Source organism: Uloborus diversus, chromosome 3 (assembly GCF_026930045.1).
Source record: "Uloborus diversus isolate 005 chromosome 3, Udiv.v.3.1, whole genome shotgun sequence".
Taxonomy (NCBI): domain Eukaryota; kingdom Metazoa; phylum Arthropoda; class Arachnida; order Araneae; family Uloboridae; genus Uloborus; species Uloborus diversus.
The window spans coordinates 145,811,349-145,833,477 of NC_072733.1; the positions used below are offsets into that span (position 1 = coordinate 145,811,349).

Consider the following 22,129-nt stretch of genomic DNA (forward strand, 5'->3'; position numbering starts at 1 on the left):
TAATAGATGTTGAAAGGATCTGCAAGTACTATTTATAAGCTCAAAGGTGTATTTATGATTAAAACCTTTTTTCTTTAAATCTTATTTGTTTCAAGAATATCTAATTTCCATATGTGAATTTGATTAAAAAACATATTTTGTATCTCAATTTATGTAAAAGGTTATCACTGTATTTAAATTTACAAAGTACTGATAAAGGGAAAAAATAGTATATTTAAAAGATTAAATATACTATTAAATATACTGGTTTAAAAGTTTAATATATAATTTGAACTTCATGTTTTATGTATCTAAAATTGTGGTTGCTAGAAATGAATAAAACAATTATACTTGCCTCAAAAGAATAAGTTTTACTTTTAAAAATATGTATTAGTTTTTGAATAACTTATCTTTCAGATATGTTTGTTTTGTCTTAATGCACCAATCTATAAAATTTGCAATTTATGGTTTTCTACAGTATTAAAAACAGGGTTCGCCGATATATATCAGTTGATATATATTCAATATTTATTTTGAAACTATCATGAAATTTTGATATTTTTGATATATATTTTTTTCAACTATGGTATTTTTAGTATGAAAATTATATCAATCATAGTAATATTGTTCATTTAATCTTAAAAATAACCAAAAAGTTATGTATTATCTATAACAAAGTAGAAAAAATTCCTGTTTTACTTGTGTTTTATATTTATAAAATTATTAGTAATGTAATAATTTTAGTTCATATTAAATGTGCCTAATTAAATATATTAAACTTTGATCAGAAAAAAGAAAATTTCTTATGACTGTACACCGACTAATGCATATTTTTATTTCTGAATCATATAACTATGTAAAAGTAGCTGACAGAAGAAAAATGAGTAAAACAGCTAATACGAAATTAACTCCATTAAAATTGGTAAAAATGTAAAATGAAATATTTAGCATAAATAATGAAAGAGACCTTAAAATTTAAGTCTACATATTGTTAAAATAATGGAAGAAAATAAAGAGTGATTAGAGGATGTATTTACTTTTTTTTAAACTTTAGTTTGTTCTGATTGAAAATATAGGATATTTTCAATATTTTCAAAAATATCATGATATTTTTGAACCCTGATTAAACATGAAGTTAACTCGTCACAGTTGCAGTACTGTTAATTTAATATATTTTTAATTGTATCATTCTCACTTGTGATGTAACATGTTAAATTTGGTTTCATTTATTTCATTCGTACCTTATCCTTGATTTTTGCCTGGAAAGTTCTTGAAAGTGCTTGATTTTCACTCTGCAAATAGTGTAAGCTCCCTAATATTAATAAAGAAGAAAATAGTATGCATTTATATATGTTCAAGTAACGAGAATTTTAAATAACTGAAATGACGACTTTTGATACATACTTATTTCAGGAATTGTATCATGTCCAGTGGTTTAACAATAGTTTATTGCACATGGCTGTGTGTTCTAATGATAATAAAGTTATTGGATGCGGTGATGGAAACAAGTAGGTGAAGTTCTTTCTAACATTTTTACAGATGATTTGTTTGTTGTGTCACTTACAATGTAAAAAGATTTTGCCCAATGTTTTTCCTTCGAGATATAGATTTGAAAATAAATTATTTCTAATTTTGAATCTAAAACTAGACAAGCCTGTGATTTAATTGTTGCCTCCAAAATTAGTAATTATACAGTGAAATCCCGTTACAACGAACTTCAAGGGACCATAAGCTTTGTTCATTGCAATGGGAATTTTGTTGTAATGTAATTCAAAGTAATGTAGTGGAAATTAAATCCAGACTAAAAATTTGTTTGGTAGAAAGGAATATTTTGTTGTATTAGTTTTCATTGTAACTCGATTTAACTGTATAACCAAATTAAGCAAGTTTCATAACGGGTGGTTATAAAATAAGTGTTGCTGTTTGGAGCTGTATGTAGCTGGAAGGAATAATCCAAATGTAACTAAAATTAGTACATTTACTAATCAGGAAGTGGGGTAGTTCCTACAATCACCAACAAGTGGCTGTGCAGTCTACAAAAGATGGTGTCATGAGCTCAAACACTTTTAATCTTAAGCAAAATCAAGGAACTGTAATTTATCCTTGTCGAGGAGTCATGGATAACAGGACTTAAAACATATTCAATTACTGTACCAGGATACTAGCACATTAGGGTGGTCCTTAGAAATAAACTTCTGATTTTTTATGAAGCACCCTCCCCTTTTGGTTTATTCCCTAAAATAAGACTTCCATCAAAATTTTAGATTTTTAAAATGATTTTAAAGGTTACTAACAAGCTTCAAAGTTTTGAAAATTAAACCTTTTTCAATAATTTAAATAAGTTTTACAATTAACTAATAAATGCATTATAAAAATTAATAACAGTGAAACCTGTGTAAGTTGACCACTTGCGGCGTATACTTTAGTGGCCAACTTATACAGGTTGATACATATGATATAGGACTGATTTTGTATCTTACAAAAGTAGGTAACTTAGACAGATGGTCAACTTTAACAGGTTTTACTGTATCAAAATGGGAAGAAAAATGGGGAGGTTACATTTTTCCTTTTACAAGGACAACCCATATTCAACTTCAATATTCAGATGATAATTTTTATGATCTCAAAGCTCTGAGTGCAAGCTTTAAACAGCTATAATATTGCAACAACGCTAAAAGCGCCAATCCAGAAAACAAATCCTTTATTCAGTGCCTCAGAATGAGAAGCAGTGAAAAGACTGCTTAAGATTTGAAAAAATATTAGGCAGCTGATGTTCCTTTGACTTTACTGGGACTGAACATTTTTAGGAGACATTGTAAGTTAGGTAATGAAACTTTTCATTGAAAGTCGATCATTGTTCAAAATTACTTTTAATCAGGGTTCGTGATTCTTTTGATTTTTTTAAATAAATCAAAAAAATTGGATTTTTTAAAATTTGAATCAGATTTTTTTTTATTTTTTAAAAATCTTCAAAAATTTGTGCATATGAATTACTTTACATTTGTTAACGTAATATATTTCATACTATAGATGAAAAGAAACTTTTTAGCTATTTTCATTTCGTGGCAGTAGCTATTTTCTATAATAGTTTAAGTAGATCTGTTTACACAAATACATGATTCAAATTAAAATTAAAGGTTACTCCCCCCCCCCAGCTACAACCACCAATCCTTTAACTATAATTTTAGGAAACAATAATATTTCCTAAAATTATAATTTTCATACTTTTTAGAAGAAAAAATTCTTAAAATTTGGCAGTTTTCTATGTTTATCAGCTTAGAGTCAACAAAAGTTCTGAAATGGATTCAATTGTTCAATTGGGATGAAAGCAAAAAAAAACATTGATAATAAAGCAATCTGAACTAATGAACCCATTCAACTTACTTTTAAAAATAGGAAATGTACTTTAAATATTCAATATTTTTTAAAGATTTATTAATATGTTATAATGTTTAGATGAGATGTGATTTTGTTTTACCTTTGCTAAAACATAAGGTTTCCATCATCATTTACATTTTTAGTGTAAAATAATATGTTGAACAATTACTTTTCTTGATTATAACATATTTGTTATGGTGTATGAGAAAAACTGCAAATTTTTATTTTGTTCTGAACAACTAATTTTGGAGTAAAATCAATATTGAAAGAGTTTGAAAACCTGTTACACACACAGTAAGAGGGATCTTTGTTGCTTTGGCAGTTCCAGTAAAGATTGTAAAATGCAGTACTATTGTTAAATTTAGAGCCACACATTCTAAAAATGCAAAATTTAGTTATAAAAATAAATGCAACTGATTTTAATCAATAATTTTGTTTAAAAATCATTGGATTAAAATCAATTGATTTAAATCAATGATTTAAAAAAAATCACTTGATTTAAATCAGGATTTTAATCACATTTTTAAGAAAACCATCACTTGATTTAAATCATGATTTTAATCACGATTTAAATCAACGAACCCTGCTTTTAATATGAAAACTTCTGTCAAGAACAGGAGATGCAATCTCTTCAGCAGTTCATAAAATAATTAGAATCCTAGTATAGTGTGACTTCAAGCTTTTTTTATGTTTAGGCTGAAAGATGTGAAATTCTTAGATCAAGGCAATAATCTTTATCACAACTCAAACCTTTTTTTTTTTTTTTGCGATTTCTTAACAAATTAAATCGTTTAAGCCTCAGCAGATTTGAAGTCAACTTATAGAGCCTGACTATAAACTAATTACAAAGTCTATGTTTTGATACAACTTCAGTAACCACAAGCACATGATAGGAACATGTGTCCTTATTGTGGAACAGATGAAGAAAGTATTTCTCTGGATCTCTAAGGGCATTATAATTTTCTTGAAACTATGCTCAAGGCAGATGTAGTATAGTTACCTTGGTCAGCAGCAGAACCTGAAATGTTGATAATTATGTTCCAATGTTCGAAAAAAAGTTTAACGATGAGTTTCAATGTTCAGAAAAGTTCCATCAATCACAATAATTTTCATACTGCTATATCTGATGTTTCAATCCATGCGAAAGTGATCACAAATGCATCAGATATTGTTGATTTCAACAAAAGTAATCTTGAATAGCTCTAACTTTGAGAAAACTGCGCAATAAAAAAAAATAATAAATAAATCATCATATCTCTTAGAGGAATTTTCAAACCAGAAATACACTTCAAAGTTCTTGGGGTATTACATTGTACTCAATGGATGGAAAAAAAATTTACTCTTTCAAAATATATAAATTTAAAAGTCATTCTGAACAGAATATTCAGAAAATCTGAAATTTGTAATATATGCTCTTTTGTTGCAAAGTTTTTCCTGAAGAGTTGATTTTACCCAGCAACTGCTTGTTTTGCCCTAAAAATTGGTAATCAGCTCCTAAAAAAATTAAAAATATATGAAAAACTTAGTTTTGAGATTTATAAGTGTGTAATAAAAGAGTTTCTTGGACATAAGTGGTACTACCTTTCAGAGGAATTCTTTGTCCTTACATTTTTGACGATAATTTTTCTATAGAAACAAAAGAGAAAATGGCTTATGCTTTAAAAACAGAAGGAGATAAAAACCATTGAAGGGAGCCTTAACTGATCCTGATGCTTTTTTTTTTAATGTTTTTTATTTATTTATTTATTTATTTTTAAAGAAATTGCATGATTTTACATCAAATGACTCCTTGATGTTTTTTAAAACCTTAAGACTACCTACATAGTTTTAAAAAAAGAAAGAAAACTGATAAAATGAAAAGAGAGGAAAAGTAATGCAATTGTTAGTTCAATAAAACTTAGGTGCTTCCCAACAAGGAAAGGGAAATCAAGGGGCAGATTATGACACTGAAACTTTAAGGGAGGTTTCTTGAGGGGGAGGAGGGCTTTCTTGCTCTTAGAAAAGTCTATATTATTTGGGGAAGGGGGGGGGGGTGAGCCCTCATTCTTGGAGGGATGGGCATCCCTGATTAAGAGTTGTAAATAATATAGCATAACACAGATCGGCTATGATGGGAGAGTACAATAAACTTCACACAAAGGCAATACTTATTGTTGCTAGTGAAGCAATTTAAAAGTAAATACAGTGAAATCCCATTACAACGAACTTCAAGGGACTGATAAAAAAATTCGTTGTAACGGGATATTCCTTGAAACTGATGTCTTGAAACTTCCAGAATTTTTATAAAAATATTCATTTTTAAAATCTGCACTCTATATAATTAAATCTACAACATTTATCATTACTAACAATCTAACACATAATAAGCACATTATTTATTCTGAAAAAACAAAGAGAAAAATAATAAACCCTGAAACTTTTATTCAATGGTAATCTTCACAAAACGTATTATTTTGTACAAGAGATTTGGTTTTAAGGGTATAAAATAGTCTAATTTGTGAACTTCATTTTTGCTGACCACAAGGGTGTTTTACGTTTGGTGCGCATGGCTAAACACACGTTTTTGTTCACGCACATCAATTTACGTTTCAGCATGAACAGATTTTCACCTTGAATGGTTCTGTTTCGAAAGTACAAACAGAGTTTTCATGTTACAACTTGTGAAAGTCGTTTATAATTTCCAAAAGCAGCAGTAAGAAAAAATATTCAAACTGACATTGAGAAAAACATTTCATTGTAATGGATTTTTGAAAAAAAAATCAATTTGTTTACATTACCTTACATTTTTTTAACATTTTCTTAATAGATTTCAAAACGGGACCAAACATTTTGTTCGTTATAATGGATGTTTCGTTGTATCGGTATTCGTTGTAACAGGATTTCGCCGTATCCATACTTGAATTTTATTGCCAAAAAGATCTTTTATCCCTCTAATTTGTTTTTACAATTCAGGTAATTTGATGTGTTTTCTAGCTTTATAGGTTTGATTAAATTTAAATCAAATGAAATGCTTATTCAATCAAACTTCAACTAAAATTAGAAAATTTCTAATTTTTTCCCGAAATTCAAAAGTTTCCATCTGTGGTAGCAACCCTTAAAATTTGTGTTAAAAATCTAAAAAAATTACAATAACTCTTTTTCATAGACTAGATCAAAACCACAGGGTGCCTCCTCAGTTGCAACAAAGACAGTGTTATGAGACTTTTTATGAAAGACTGAGCCCCATCCCACATTGAGAGAGTAGAACAGGATTTGTTATGGCTACATTTACTAATGATAGGGTAATAAGGCTTTATTTTTATTTGACGTGTTCTTGATCCCCTGATCTGGCGCTATGTGGTTTTTGACTTTGTGCATCCTTGAAACTAATGTGTACTGTGGAGGTGTAGCAAACCTCAATGACCTAAAGGATCACATAACACAATGTGTGCAAAACATCACACCTGATGCTTTACATTCTGCAGTTGAGCATACGGGTCACTGTCTGGATTACGTCCTCCCTCTCAATGAACATTTGGAACCGAAACTTGATCAGCATTGCCATGTGCAAGTGTAAGCTATCTGTAACATTTTTCAAGAAATTTAGGTGTGCCACCCAGTTTTACCTTTTGATTCAGTTTTCTTGTATTACTCAATCTGTGACCGCTTTTATCGGGAATGGAATTAGTACTATCTTATATAATGAAGGAAAACCTCTGTAACTTGACCACCTCTCTAACTTGACCACCTGTCTATCTTGACCACTAATGTACACCGAATTTGGTTTGGAGTGTTGTAAAAAACCCTTTGTAAGTTGGCAACTTGGTTTATTTTTTAAAACTTAATCAAGCAAATTATTATTTTTTATTTTTATTTTTTTTTTTATAGTTTTCCATGAATAATTTTAATGCTTTGATGCAGGATTGCCAACTGCTCCGAAAAAATAGCTTAACTCCGCAGACCGCAGCTCCGCAAAAAAGTTATCTTGCTCCGCATTTCCCGGTCGAACGTTTTCAAGCATAACACAGTGTTTAAAGCTTTTTTTCTTTTGTTCTATTTGAAATAGCCTTTTGTACTCTGTTCAATGAAAACAGGCGTCAGTAGAAAAGTACTGTCTTTTCTTCCACTTGCAATATTTTGTGGCAACACTGGAATTTTGCTTAAGAGTAAAGTTATTTATTTCTGGTGCAAGGGATTAAGAGGTAGAACATTTTCATTTTCAACAGCCTTTTTGAACTAGGAGAGTCCAGTTTGTTGCTCTTTGTGTTATCAGTTTTACATAAAATGGCTTCAAAAAGAAAGTTAGTTGAACTTGAGGTTATTAAAAGTATGAAATATCAAAATTAATTGAAAAAGGGGAAAGCAAGGAAAGATTAGCTGACACATATGGAATTTTTAAAACTACAGTGTCTATATTCAGTAAAATACCGCTCATTAGCCAGGGCTAAAGCAGAAATACACCGCCAGCTCAGTCATTTCCAACCCAGGACTGCAATTTCGTGCTTATTAGCACTCATCAACCCGGAATAGGAAGTGACTGAGCTGGAGGTCGAAAACCTCTTAAGGAAGCCAAGAGCTACTTCCTATGTCGGGTACAAAAATATTTGAATAACTTTTTTAATTATTGTTTCAAAGTAATGTTAAACAATGAACGTGAGTTGAACAGAAAGAGTAAGTGTGAATTTGTCAAAAAATGCATACATGATGCAAGAAATAACAAAAAAAAAAAAAAAAAAATCAATACCTCCCTTTGTAAGTTGACCACCAAAGTACTGCACCGCAAGTGGTCAACTTACACAGGTTTCACTGCATTTCCATATGTTGAACAGGGATACCTTAGAATAGTATTACAGAAGATACAAATATATGCTTAGTTTATAGAATAAAATGGGTTTGGTCTTTAAATATTTTTATTTTATCCACTTACTTGTTTTATGACCTTTAAAAAAATTAGTAATGAGTTATAGTTTATTTTTTTCATTCTTTTGTCCCTATCTTTAATGTGTGCATGCCTTTTACATTATTATTATTGAAATAAGTATGATGTGAAACCACTCTTGATGACCTATATTAAGATCAAGATACGCTTATTTATCAACATATCATTATTATGACATAAACAATTTTTTGAAAGCATTGGGAGACTATATTTTAGGAACAATTTTCTACATCTGGCAACTATTTTGGAGACTATCTATTGTATAGCAAACTATTAAAGCAAATTGCTATAGAATCAAAGCTCAGTGCCAGCTTTGGTTTCAATCAATTTTTAATGTGGGGGAAAAAAAAAAAACTACATTAAAAAACTAGCTTTTATCAGATATATTCATATCATATATTTACAACTTTCTTACTTTTCTCTTTTAAATTTCTTGATTTTTAAATTGGTTTTACTTTTTCTAGTTTAAAGTGCAATATTTAATCAACATCTATATTCTGCCTTAGTCCTGGCTAATGGGCGACAACTTACTGACTACAAACATACATATTGTTTACACATTAGTTTTGTAGTTTTAACTGATAATGATGAAAAATGCCCAGAGGCATTTATAAGTTGGGGCATATGCCCAGCCAAATGACCAAAATCTGAAAATGTTTAGTGATTTATAATCTTCTTTTTTTTTAATTTTAATTTCCTGATGTTGATTATTGTGAAACCATTAAATTACTGCTTATAATATTTCTAATGCAGTTTGTTTTTTATTGGTAATTATTACTTCCACATAACCTTATGGATATAAATTATTTTAAAGTATTTTTGGTTTTGAGAAAAATAATTTGCTTTTGTTTATCATAATTACAGTAATGGTTGACACATAGTAGGGGTATTTTTAAAGGGGGTTGTTAATGTAAAAGTTATTTTGCTGCTAGAATGTGCATTTCATTTTTTTCTTAAAAAAATTGTCTGCCTGTGCCAACACTTCTTACAGCTCTTTTAAAATTTAAATTATACAAACACCACTATTATATTCTATACATTCTTTGATAATACTTTATTTTATTTCAATCATTAATTTTTATTTTATAGTTTGTAGAGGCAAACTAAGTGTCCTTCCTAATGTTTATGGAGTGATGATAACAGGAACATTACCCAAAATATTTTAAATAACATGTGCAAAACAATTAGGATTAAGCCATGCTTAACAGAATTACTATCTTTTACTAACTGTTAAATTACATGCAATTATTTAGGTTACATGGCTGTGGCAACTATTGGCAGTAAAATTTATAAATTATTTTATGATTTGTGATTAACACTGATACAAAGTTAGAAATTTGGAGTTATTATTTAACATCAAATTATATAGTAAAAGGTAACTTGTATAATAATTGTAGTATTTATAAGCCCTAATACTTGTTAAAATAGTCGAAATGTTTTCAGAATCCTTTTCATGGACAACCAGAAATTAGGCCCTTAAAAAGTCCTCAAATATGGAATTATTTTTGTAACTCTCATTGCACTTTGATTAATGAAAGGTATAGTGTACAAAAACTTTCAATGTTTAGAAGCTGAAACACTTATTAAGCGAATCAAAATGTTAAAAGAAACTTTTCTTAAATACCCAGATGTTGGACGAAGTACAGAAAATGGAATTGCATATTTTGTGTACCCCATTACACTTTGATTAATAAAGGTATCTTGTACAATAATCCAAGGGCGCCCATATAGGGGGCAAGGGGAGGGGGGACTTGAGCCCCCCCTTTGAAATTAGAACTTCCTTGATTTTAGTATTATTTTCTTTGCAAAAATGTAAAAACATTTCTTCTCCAGCCATTAATGAACAAGTTATTAAAAATGTCAAATTTTAATGACTCTAATCTGTCCTGAAATCAGTTTCCACGGGGAAAATATCCGGCTAAACCACGGGGAAAATATTTGAGCCCCCCCCCCCCCCCCCTTGCAACTTTGCATATGGGCGCCCATACAATAATCACTGGGGTATCTTTTAGCTGTGACTCATATTAAAAAAATCAAAAAGTTTGAGAAAACTTCAGTAAATGCACAGATTTTGAGCTCTTAAAAGTACCCAAGTGTGACATCCTATTACAATTTGATTAATGAAAGGTATCTTGCACATTAACTGTAGGGTATTTAAGTGTGAACACTTATGTAAAGAGTCAAAATGTTTTTTTTTTCTCAACTGTTTTTCATAATTTTGACCGCTGGGTATTTGCTTTGCCCACTTCACCAAGCCGACATATTGAAAAATTGATGCCAAAACATATTGGAGCTGAGAATCTGATCAATTTAATTTGTGCTATGAATAAATCATTACTTGTGAAGTACAGATACATACGGTCTTATTACACTATTTGCCTATTTTCCCCTCCCTTGTTCTTTTCCAACACAAAAAGATGTGACATATTTGCTTTATCTATCATACAAAGTATAATTAGTTTGTTTAACTAAAAAATATGGATCACTCATATCCTTTAGTATTATTTTTCTCTTTTTTTCAGGATAAAAGTTTATGACCTGAGAAACTTACAGGATATGTTGCATATGGTTACTATTGATGACGAAAGATTAGTTGACTGTATTCAGTGGAGTGATGACGGTGAACTTTTAGCTGTTTCTGGAAAGGAAGGAAATCTTCATGTGTATTTGACCAAACTTCCTGTTTTGGGATGTGCTTTTAATCAAAACCTTGCATTTCTTAGCTCATTATATGAAGTTTCCGTATATTCTGGAGTGAATAAGGTAGGAAAGTACAGTAAAACCTGTGAAGTTGACCACCCTTGTATGTTGACCACCTGTCTAAGTTGACCGCTTTTTTCAGGCATGGAATTATCCCTATATCATATAAATCAAGCTTTGTAAGTTGACCACCTGTTTAAGTTGACTACTAAAGTAGTGCATAGCAAGCGGTCAATTTACACGGGTTTCACTGTATTCCCTATTTTTAAGGGAAGTTCTTTTTTTCGTCACTGTCTTGAATATTTTATTTTTTGAATTATAATTTAGTTACTATTTATGTAACTGCTACTTATTTATTCCCTAGAGTGGAACATTTTAGTTTCTTGTCTAAAAATATTCGAACTTATTCAGGAATAATTGAAAGTTGGCTAAACTTACAATAAGTACCTAATCAAATTTAATTTTTTAATCTTCTGAAATGGAAATACCTGCAACAAAATAATTGCCAACCATTGTGTCCTGCAAAGGACTGGCCATTGGTACTAAAATTATCACCCAAAAGTATGTGTTAAGACATAAAAATTTCTAGCATTTAAAGTATCCCTCAATTGATATCTACATTTTTAAAATAATGAAAATGAAAATTTAGCATACATACAATATTTAAAAAAATGTTCGTATTCAACAAAATCAGCTCAATGAGGCAAAAAAAAAAAAAAAAAAATCAACAGAGATAAATGCAGTAAGACTTTCTACATATTTAGTTACAATTTAAGTCAAGAGATTATCAAAACTACAACTTCTGTAAAATGAAGGCTGATGCGTTTATTGCTTAGGTTTCAAGAAGGCTTTGAATCTAACCTTATTTAAAGTACAGTCGGACCTCCATATATCGAAGTAGCAAATTGTCGAAAAAAAAATCGATGTATAAAAATTTCGATATATAGAAACAATCTTATTTTATCCTAAAAATATCCTAAAACATAAAAATTAAAGCTAATTTTCGTGTATTAAACCTAATTTCTAATTTATACGAGCATCGGATTAATTGAAAGTTAATTTAAAAAAAAAAACAGAAATTACATTTTTGTGCCTTCATACATCTTCATTCTTTGTCAATTCAACTTATCTGCAACATTAAGGGATTTTCATTAAGACAAATCGAGAGAAAAGTAAAAAATTAATCTACTCATAACTTGAATGATTTTTACTGCAGCTAAAATGACTAGGAACGATAATCAACAGACAAAAGGGATGACTTGAAACTGATTTTACAATGTTACTGGTTACAACTAAGATATTTGAAATAAACTTGAGGGAATTTAAGAATTCTAGAAGGAAACAACGACCTACCTACACACCCTTCAACCTCAGATTCCTTATGAGTTTGGTAGCAACCTTTAGTGAACATAATTTTCTCCCCTAATCTTTATTTTTCATGAGACAAACAGTCTAAAGAGGAAAAAAAATCTATGAATGTCTTGAAAAAAAAATCGATATATAGAAATTTTTTCGATGTATAGAAACAATTTTTCTATGTAATGAACATAGAAATTTGCTGGGATTTCGATATATAGAAAATTTTGATATGTGGAAGTTCGATTTATAGAGGTTAGACAGTATTTAAAAATCTTTTATTGTAGTTGCTTGTTACATCATGAAAGTAACCAACAAGAAGTTAAATAGAAAATCATTTTTAACAAATACAGCAAAATTTTAGTGACCCTGATTTAATAACATTGTGAGGATTTTCAAATTTCTTTACATACTCAAGGTTGTTTCTTTGGGGGTAGGAGTGCGGAATGATTCAAATAATTATTGTTTTTTTTTTAAATATTTTGCTTCCAAGCAGTGTTGCTGGTTTGTCCACTTGTGAAAAGTCCAGAGCACTGAAAGAATAGAGACAAAATGAAAATCCCACAAATTCTCTTCATGTTTGAAACTTAAAACAATTGCTTTGATGTAATAGAATTCTATTACCAAGGTGTAAAAACATCGTGTTTATTCTTTTTAGATGTAATAATGTGCATTTTTTTTTAAATTTGAAATTGTACTTAAAAAATATTTTAATGGTCTTTAAATTTTTTGTTATTAATCAATTATTATATATAAATTCAACTAAACATGAAATTAATATTTTTAAAAATATAGGAAAAAAAAATTACACATTTTATTTTTACTTAATAAATAATATGATGTGACACATTTTAATATGAATAAATATCATTCTTATGAAATTCAATTTAGATGGCGTACTACTACACAATAAATGCAGAAAAATAAGGGAAACTAAACAAATTAGCTGGTGCTTCATAAGAAATTATATAAGAACTAAATTTTTTTAAACTAAAGTAATAAAGTGTAATAAAATTACATTTATTACGTCAGCAGTTTAACATTGTTGCACTAATACCGGGGGGCTCCAAACTGTGGCTCATGAGTCTCCAAAATCTGGCCTCCAGTAGTGAGTCACATCTTAGATGCAAAACTCAAACAAGTCATGATTACTAGATACCCTTAAATCCACTGTGAGGGGTTCTTTTTCTTTTTTATACTTTGTTTTATTAAAAATTAAGTATAGTAAAACCCTATTTTTAAAATAGGCAAGTGTTGGAAAAAGATGTCCAGGGCCCAATGCATACTTTCACAAATATCATATTTTAAAATTGGTACTTTCATGAAAATAAAATAATAAAATCAGCAGCTTCACAAAACTGAATTTGAAAATCAGGACAATCACAAAAACAATATTATATAAAAAATAGGAGTTTCACAAAAATCCACATTTAAAATATAAAAAAAATGTTGCTCTAATTAAAACAAAATTTACTGATAAAATAAAATACTGAGCTGATCTATATGAAAAATGGCTTTAGTAAAGACTTTTGCGTAGTATTTTAACTCATTTGGAATCAGTTTTATAACATTGCATTTATGCAATTTTATTACAATCTTTTATCATCTGTATTAGAGTGGGGGGGGGGGGGGGTAGTTTCCTGAATTGTACACAGTATGAAGCCTATTGCTCTAAAACCAGATGGTATTTTTCATACCTCATATTTTTTAGCTACGCCGAACGGTAAAACAATCTGTTTAAAATAATTGTAGACATTTGAGCTTTTTAAACTAAAATTTAAGTTACTCTAATTTACTTTTACAAAAAGAAGAATGTGCCTTTAAAAAATCTGAAAAACAGTGAAATTATTTCACAAAAATAGGTAGTGAGAAAAAAAAAATCCTGGATTAGTCCCTGATGTTGTAGAATACTCCAAAATCAATAAAATATATTACAAAATGTTTCTAACTGGCAATGAATGGACATTTTTTTTACAAATAATAACTTATCATACTTAATTAAGAAAACTTCAGTATCATGGAGATGGTAGTTACTGAAAGAAATCAATTTAGATCAATTTTTTAATATAAGTTTGATTATGTAATGTTTTAACCCGGTCATTAATCAATGTTAGTTCTCATGCTAACACAGGACATTGTGTCACTTCATTTGTTGCTTTATGATCTGGCGGATGAGAACAGAATATTTGATTTAAATTCTTAAAATATCATAACAAGTGTTATTTTAGGTGTTCTTCTATTATGCTGGTATTACAGCCTGTTGCTGGCCAAGATCGTCTCGCCAACTTTTTTCCACCTATCCCTATTTATGCAATGACCCTCCATCGGTTCACTCCTATTACTTTCAAGTCCCTTTCCACCTGATCCAGCCATCTGGCTGGGGGTCTTTCTCTTCAGCATTTTCCCTCAATGTTAAAGAATTCTTTTTGTGGGGAACGCATCTTCATATTGAAATATATGGCCCTGCCACCTAATACAAGATGTCTTTATAAACTTTAAAATTTTAGGTTCACCATACTTTTTATATATTTCATGGTTATAAGCTATATTCTCCAACACTTGTCTTGTTTTATTGGTCCCAAGATTTTTCTCTCAAAAATCAATAACAGGTCTTCTGCCCTTTTAAGAGTTTAGTATTCATTCTCATACAGGACAAAAGGTCTTATCAATGTTTTATGTGTGTCTATTAGTACCTAAAAAATTGCCTGTGATTCTGCATAAAACTTTTTAATGTAAGCCATCTCTATCTGGATATTGGCCCACGACTCTTGAGAAATTTTCAAAAATGGTTCCTTGTTTAAAAAGTTTAGAGACCCCTGCACTAATATATTGCAGATTAATCGAGAAAGATAGTTATTTTTTTTATGGTACAGTAGAGTCTCACAAACTTGTGCTTGATAATCGGGTCAAATCCAGAAAACTCAGCTTGAAAAATTTCTCTGACAAATTTTCGAGTCTCTTCTGTAAATAATTTTTTAATAATGTTATAAAGTAATTACAACAACTAAATAAAAATTATAATAAATTAATTTTTAAAATCTTGTCTTATTAGTTTTTTATGAAGAACATTGCATTCTAATATATTAAGTGAAAATCAGAAACATTTATGATATATTTTTAATAATTTGTTTGATTTTAAAAATTTAGTTAGAATTTCAAAGTGTTCAATTTTTAAAAATACATGATACCTCACTCAGTTTCAGTTAAGTTAAATACTAAACCAAAACAAGTATTAAAGTAAAACTTGAGTTCAAATAAATGTAACATTTTCAATGTGACCTTTTTTTTTTTCTTTTAGCTAACATCAATTTGTTGTTTCATTGTAAGACTTTTAATTTTTGGAGTTTCAAACATTTTGCAACTTTTTATTCATGCAAATCATAATTGGGACTTAAACTTTCGGATAGCAGATGAACAGGTTAAAATTTACTGCAAATTTTAGTGTTTTATAATTGCCATAAAATGCCTTATAACTAAAAAATGACGTTCATTTTTTTTAAATTAATGTGTTACCATAAAAAAGCTTTTAAATAAACGAATATATTGTTATAATTTTTTAATTTTCATTGAAAATATTTCTCATAGTGTTGGTTATATGCATATGAAAGTATGATATTTTGATATTAAAACGTTCCTCTAATGAAGAAAAAAATGAATGTATTTTTATTTGTTGTTAAGATCTGCATTTTTAATTCAGAAATTTCAATCTGCTGGAAAAAAGTGGAGGATAGATAAAGTAGTATTTTGCATGGGACAATTTCTTCCTCTCGTTTTTTTTATAGTAAAAATAAACTGGACATCCCTGGTTCTGCTGTTATAAATACGCTGGAGTTAGAAAATAAATAATAATATTGTAACGGATTCGGTGCGACTTCCACTTTCTTGAAATGAAAACACAGTTCTTGATAAAAACACAGGAAATTTATTTACACTATGTACAGGAAAGATCGTCAACAACTGCTAAATTATTCATCAGCAATTAAGCAATTATCACACAACACCGTAAACTCAACGTTTACACACGTATTTACTTCCAAATACGAAAACAACACAGCGAAATGCCTCGCTATAAACAGAGCTAATACACACTCTCAGTTCGGAATCTGAATCGAAACTCCCTCCCCTCTCCAGCGTAACCGTTTATATACACACCGAAAAGAGAGATCTCAAATATTCCAGAAAAAGCTACAACGTTCTACAACTACACTTTCATTGATAAAATCAGTGAATGAAATAAGAAAAAAAAGAATAGGGGGTTGTATACTTTAGCCATATGTTAAGGGGTTGTATATTCATTACGGGAAATTATTTACAGGTTACTACAATAATTACTATTTACAGGATTTGTAACATTACCCCCTTCCCAAGGACTGCACGTCCCGGGCAGTACAATCCCCAGAAAGGGTGCCAAACTTCTATCACAAGTTCACAATTACACACATTAAATAATAACCAATAGTGCAAAGGAAACACAATAATAACAAGAAATATTACTAAACATTAAAAGCAAAAATTAATTACCTACAACTTTTATGTTATCAACCATGGTTGTTTACGTAATACTCATGAACTATGGCCATAGTATGGGGCTAACCGATCATAATGTACAACCCTAGGTTTTGCATTAGGTGATTTTTGGATCCTCACTACGACGTCATTTAGTTGTTTAAGGACTTTGTAGGGTTCATCCCAATGCGACTGCAATTTGGGTGACAGACCTTTCCGTCGGATGGGACTCCATAACCAAACCTTGTCGCCTTCGTTGAATTCATGTCCAGTAGACCTTGTGTCGTATCGGGTCTTCATCTTCTCTGCCGCGATGTTGATTCGCTCTCGTGCGAAGTTATGAACGTCTTCCAACCGGGCCTGGAGATCCTGGATGTACTCCTCAGGCGATGAAGGCGCATCCGGAGGACGACCGAAGACGAGATCACAAGGTAGCCGAAGCTCTCGTCCAAAGAGCATCTGAGATGGGGCATATCCGGTAGTCTCGTGGACAGCACTGCGGTAGGCCAGCAGGAACAAAGGTAGCTTCTTGTCCCATTCCTGTTGATTTCTGGATACCATAAGTGAGAGATTATTCAGGATTGTGCGGTTAAATCTCTCCACCATGCCGTCCGATTGTGGGTGTAGTGGTGTTGTCCTAGTTTTCTCAATTCCGAGAATTTGACATAGGCCCTTAAACACAGCAGAGATGAAATTCCTCCCTTGATCGGAATGAATCTGCAAAGGTGTTCCATATCTCGAGATCCAATGTTGGACTAGAGTCTCTGCTACGGTGGTAGCTTCTTGATCTGGAATGGTATATGCTTCCGGCCATTTGGTGAAGTAGTCGATGGAAACAAGAATGTATTTGTTCCCATCAGCAGTTCTTGGTAGAGGACCCAGGATGTCGATCCCAATTCGTTCGAAAGGAGCTCCAACGTTGTACAGATGTAGCTTCCCTCTGCTTCTCTTCTTCGGTCCTTTACGAGCAGCACAGGCATCACAAGAATGGCACCACTTCTCCACGTCATCCTTCGCCTTGCTCCAGAAGAAGCGCTCCCGAACTTTATTGAGGGTTTTCAAGACACCAAAATGTCCTCCAGTCGCACTACTATGTATGTATTTCAGAACATCTGAAATCCTTGATCGGGGAAGTAGTAACTGCCACCTAGATGTTTTGCCGTCGTCAGATTCCCATTTCCGGTGTAGCACGCCGTTCCGTAAATGGAGTGAGTTCCATAAAGCCCAGTATCATTTTGTTGCAGGACTGAAGATGGAAACGTCCTGCCAGCTAGGGCGTCGACTGTCACTTTCCATGAACTCCAAAATTGGTTTTATGTCGGGGTCTTCAAGTTGATCTTTTCGAACTTGGTCGTCACTCCATGGATCAGGTTCTGATGATATTGGAGTCACTGTCACCTGACAGGCGATAGGGCTAGTCGTTCCCTACTGTTTCTCGATTCGGGAACAATAGTGGCAGTTCTCAGGACAGGGTCTCCTTGATAAAGCGTCAGCATTACCGTGAGATAACCCTTTTCGATGCTTGATCTCCATGTCATATTCCTGGAGCCGCTGTATCCATCTGGCTATCTGGCCTTCCGGATTTTTGAAGTTCAAAAGCCAAGTTAATGAGGCATGATCTGTCCGAAGCAGAAATTTTCGGCCGTAGAGGTAATGATGGAAGTGTTCTATAGCTTTCACTATGGCCAGTAACTCCTTTCTGGTGACGCAGTAATTTCGCTCCGACTTTGATAAGCATTTGCTCCAGTAAGCGATGACATGTTCATTTCTGTCAATTTCTTGGGATAAAACAGCTCCGATGCCCTCGTGGCTCGCATCAGTGTCTAGGATGAAGGATTTTTCAGGCTGAGGATAGGCGTTGATGTTAAAGCCTCCTTCAGTCGTAGAAATGCATCTTCGCATTCTTTGGACCATTCAAACTTTTGCTTGCTCTCCGTCAGCTTATGCAAAGGTCGTGCAATGTTGGAAAAACCCTTCACAAACTTCCTGTAGTACGTGCAGAGCCCCAGGAAACTTCGCAGCTGATGGATGTTTTCGGGACGACTCCAACTCTTGACCGCGGATACCTTTTCCGGATCGGTTTGTACACCCTCAGAAGAGATGATGTGACCAAGGTAGTTCACTTCCCGGCGGAACAAATTACATTTGGACGGGCTTAACTTCAGATTGGCTTCCTTAAGCTTTTGCAGCACCTTCCTAAGATTTGCCAGATGTTCTTCGAAACTGCGTCCCACGATGATGATATCGTCTAAATAGACCAGACAGGATTCGTAGGAAAGTCCTCTTAACACTGTCTCCATAAGACGCTCGAACGTAGCTGGTGCATTGCAGAGGCCGAAGGGCATCACTTTAAACTGCCATAAGCCTTGTCTTCTCTCGGTCATCAGGGTGTATCTCAACCTGCCAGTAGCCGCTCTTCAAGTCCAGGGTCGAAAACCACTTATGTCCGGAAAGAGTGTCCAAGGTGTCGTCTATCCGTGGAAGAGGGTAACTGTCTTTCTTGGTGATTTCACTCAGCCGTCGGTAATCGACACAAAATCTGGTGGAGCCATCTTTCTTTCGGACCAAGACGATGGGAGAGGCCCAAGGACTGGATGAGGGTTCGATTACATCATTTTCCTTCATCTCTTTCAGGAGGGTTTCATCCTCTTCCTTCTTAGCGAACGGTAGTCGTCTTGGATGCTGTTTAATAGGGGGGTGTTCTCCAGTGTAAATCCTATGCTGCGTTAAATTCGTACGGCCAACATCCTCCGATGTAGATGAAAACAGATGCTTGAAGTCATCCACCAATTGTTCCGCAGCAGTTCTTTGATCTTTCGATAAGGGTGCACTCCCAATTAACTTCGATGTCAAGGACTCAGAAGACACAGTCTCGTGGGAATTGATTCTTCTAATGATGCAGTTTACTGGAGTACAAGTTGCCAGCACTTCACCTTTCCGGATATTCCTTGGCCTTTCACTCACGTTGACGACTCGCACAGGAATTACATCTTTAGAAAGGTCCACCAGCGTAGATGCTACCAGCACTCCTTTTGGGCTATTGCTTAAGTTGGGGTATTCAATGAGTCCAAATCGAAAACTATTGCTTTCTTCAATGGAGCCAGGTATTAATGATTCTGACCTTGAGGGAATCGATAAATCTGTTTGGGCTATTATTTGATGAGCGGATTTTACATCACTTTCTGCGGGGAAAACGGCTATGTCTTCTCTCATCGAGTGCAGCTCATTTGTCTTGATGTCGAGGTTGAAGTCATACTTCTTTAAAAAGTCCAATCCGAGAATGAAGGGGTCTGTGATAGCAGCAACGAATGCCGTATGATGGTAAGTGGCATTTCCAAACACAATTTCTAAGTTTACTTTACTTTCAACCTCGATCTTGTCACCTGTCACAGTTTGGAGGGTAACGCAGGGCGGCGTCCATAAAATGTTGAGTCCAAATTGACGAGCCACATCTGTTCTAATGATTGTAACATTGGCTCCAGTGTCAATAATCAGTTCGCAGGGAAACCCGTTTACGTATGCGTAAACAAACAGTCCATTACTGCCGCCACTCGTCGATGAAATCTGGAAAACTTTAAGATGGGGCTCATTCCAATTTGGCGACCTCCGCCCCGCGAGATTGCCATGGCTTAGTTTTCCTGGACCTGGGAGGGAGAGGTGCTCTTCCCTCTGGTTTCTTGGCGAGCTTCACAGTTTCTTCGTAAGTGACCCTCGCCGCCACATTTCCAGCACTTAAGTGATTGTCCATTTTGGTACTTGGGAGCCGACGTCCTTTTGAGGATTCCTGCAATTTCTTTTATTTGCTTTTCCAGTTCAGCAAAGCGTGACGAAACCGGATCAGGCTCATCAGTTTTCACGCCGCGGGTTGCTTGCTGGGCGGCCTCCAACTTCATCGCATACACAACAGCAGAACTCAGGTCTTTGACATCCGCCATCCGTAGAGCTTTCTGGATTTCCGGATCTCGAACCCCGTCGATGTAGTAGTTGAGTGCCAGGTTGTCTCGAACATCCGCAGGACAGTCGCAAAAAGCAAGATGAGACAGTCTCTCGACGTCCGCCGCTAGCTCTTGCAGGGTTTCCCCGGTTTTCTGGAAACGGGACTTCAACTGGAGTCGGCTGAAATCTTTCTGGCACTTCTCACCGAAGCGAAGCTCCAACGCAGATGTGAGGGCGGCGAAATCCAGGTGCTGGCTGTCCGGAAGGGTCTGAAGAATGTCCGCTGCGTCACCTCTCAGGGATGCTGCAAGATGGCAGGCCTTGGTAGCAGAGTCCCATCCGTTCGCTTCCGCCACTATCATGAATTGGGTCTTGTACACCTGCCATGAACTTTTCCCATCAAATGTGGCCAGTTTAATGGATGGTCGAGCAACAGATGTGGGAGCGCAAAACTGTACAGAGCTGCTTTCCGCGGTAGCCAATCTCCTTTCCATGTCTTTAATTTTCTCGTCCACATGATTCTCAACTGTTGCGATACGGTTTTCTACTGTTTCAAATTTTTCATCAAAAGCATCAACTCGATGCTCTATCTCATTAAATTTATTTTCCATCACAGTCTTTACCGAAGTAAGGTCGTTTTTAATTTCCTCTTGGTTAGAAGCTAAATCCTTTTTCAGCACCATTAAATCACTTTTCCATTGTTCTTGATTAGCCGCCATATCATTTTTTAATTGTTCTTGATTAGCCGCCATATCATTTTTTAATTGTTCTTGATTAGCCGCCATATCACTCTTCACAGAGTTGATTGCATCAAGCAGTTGTTTTAATTGTTCATCCATTGCGTGAGTAATCACCATAAAAATAAAGTCCAAATTTAAAAAGTCTTTATGAAAAAATGTCCAAAGTCACACTTACTGCAAGAAAGTCCTGAAGTAGCCGCACGTTGGGCGCCAATTGTAACGGATTCGGTGCGACTTCCACTTTCTTGAAATGAAAACACAGTTCTTGATAAAAACACAGGAAATTTATTTACACTATGTACAGGAAGGATCGTCAACAACTGCTAAATTATTCATCAGCAATTAAGCAATTATCACACAACACCGTAAACTCAACGTTTACACACGTATTTACTTCCAAATACGAAAACAACACAGCGAAATGCCTCGCTATAAACAGAGCTAATACACACTCTCAGTTCGGAATCTGAATTGAAACTCCCTCCCCTCTCCAGCTTAACCGTTTATATACACACCGAAAAGAGAGATCTCAAATATTCCAGAAAAAGCTACAACGTTCTACAACTACACTTTCATTGATAAAATCAGTGAATGAAATAAGAAAAAAAAGAATAGG

General features: G+C 33.3%; 1 protein-coding gene across 1 annotated transcript in view; it reads left to right on the forward strand.

Moving 5' to 3' along the window:
- The window catches only part of LOC129218987 (WD repeat-containing protein 19-like), a 95,740-nt gene that overhangs the window by 44,669 nt on the left and 28,942 nt on the right, over nt 1-22,129 (forward strand). The window contains 2 exon segments of the mRNA XM_054853305.1: nt 1,393-1,487; nt 10,798-11,038. Of these exon segments, the coding sequence (XP_054709280.1) occupies nt 1,393-1,487; nt 10,798-11,038 (336 nt within the window).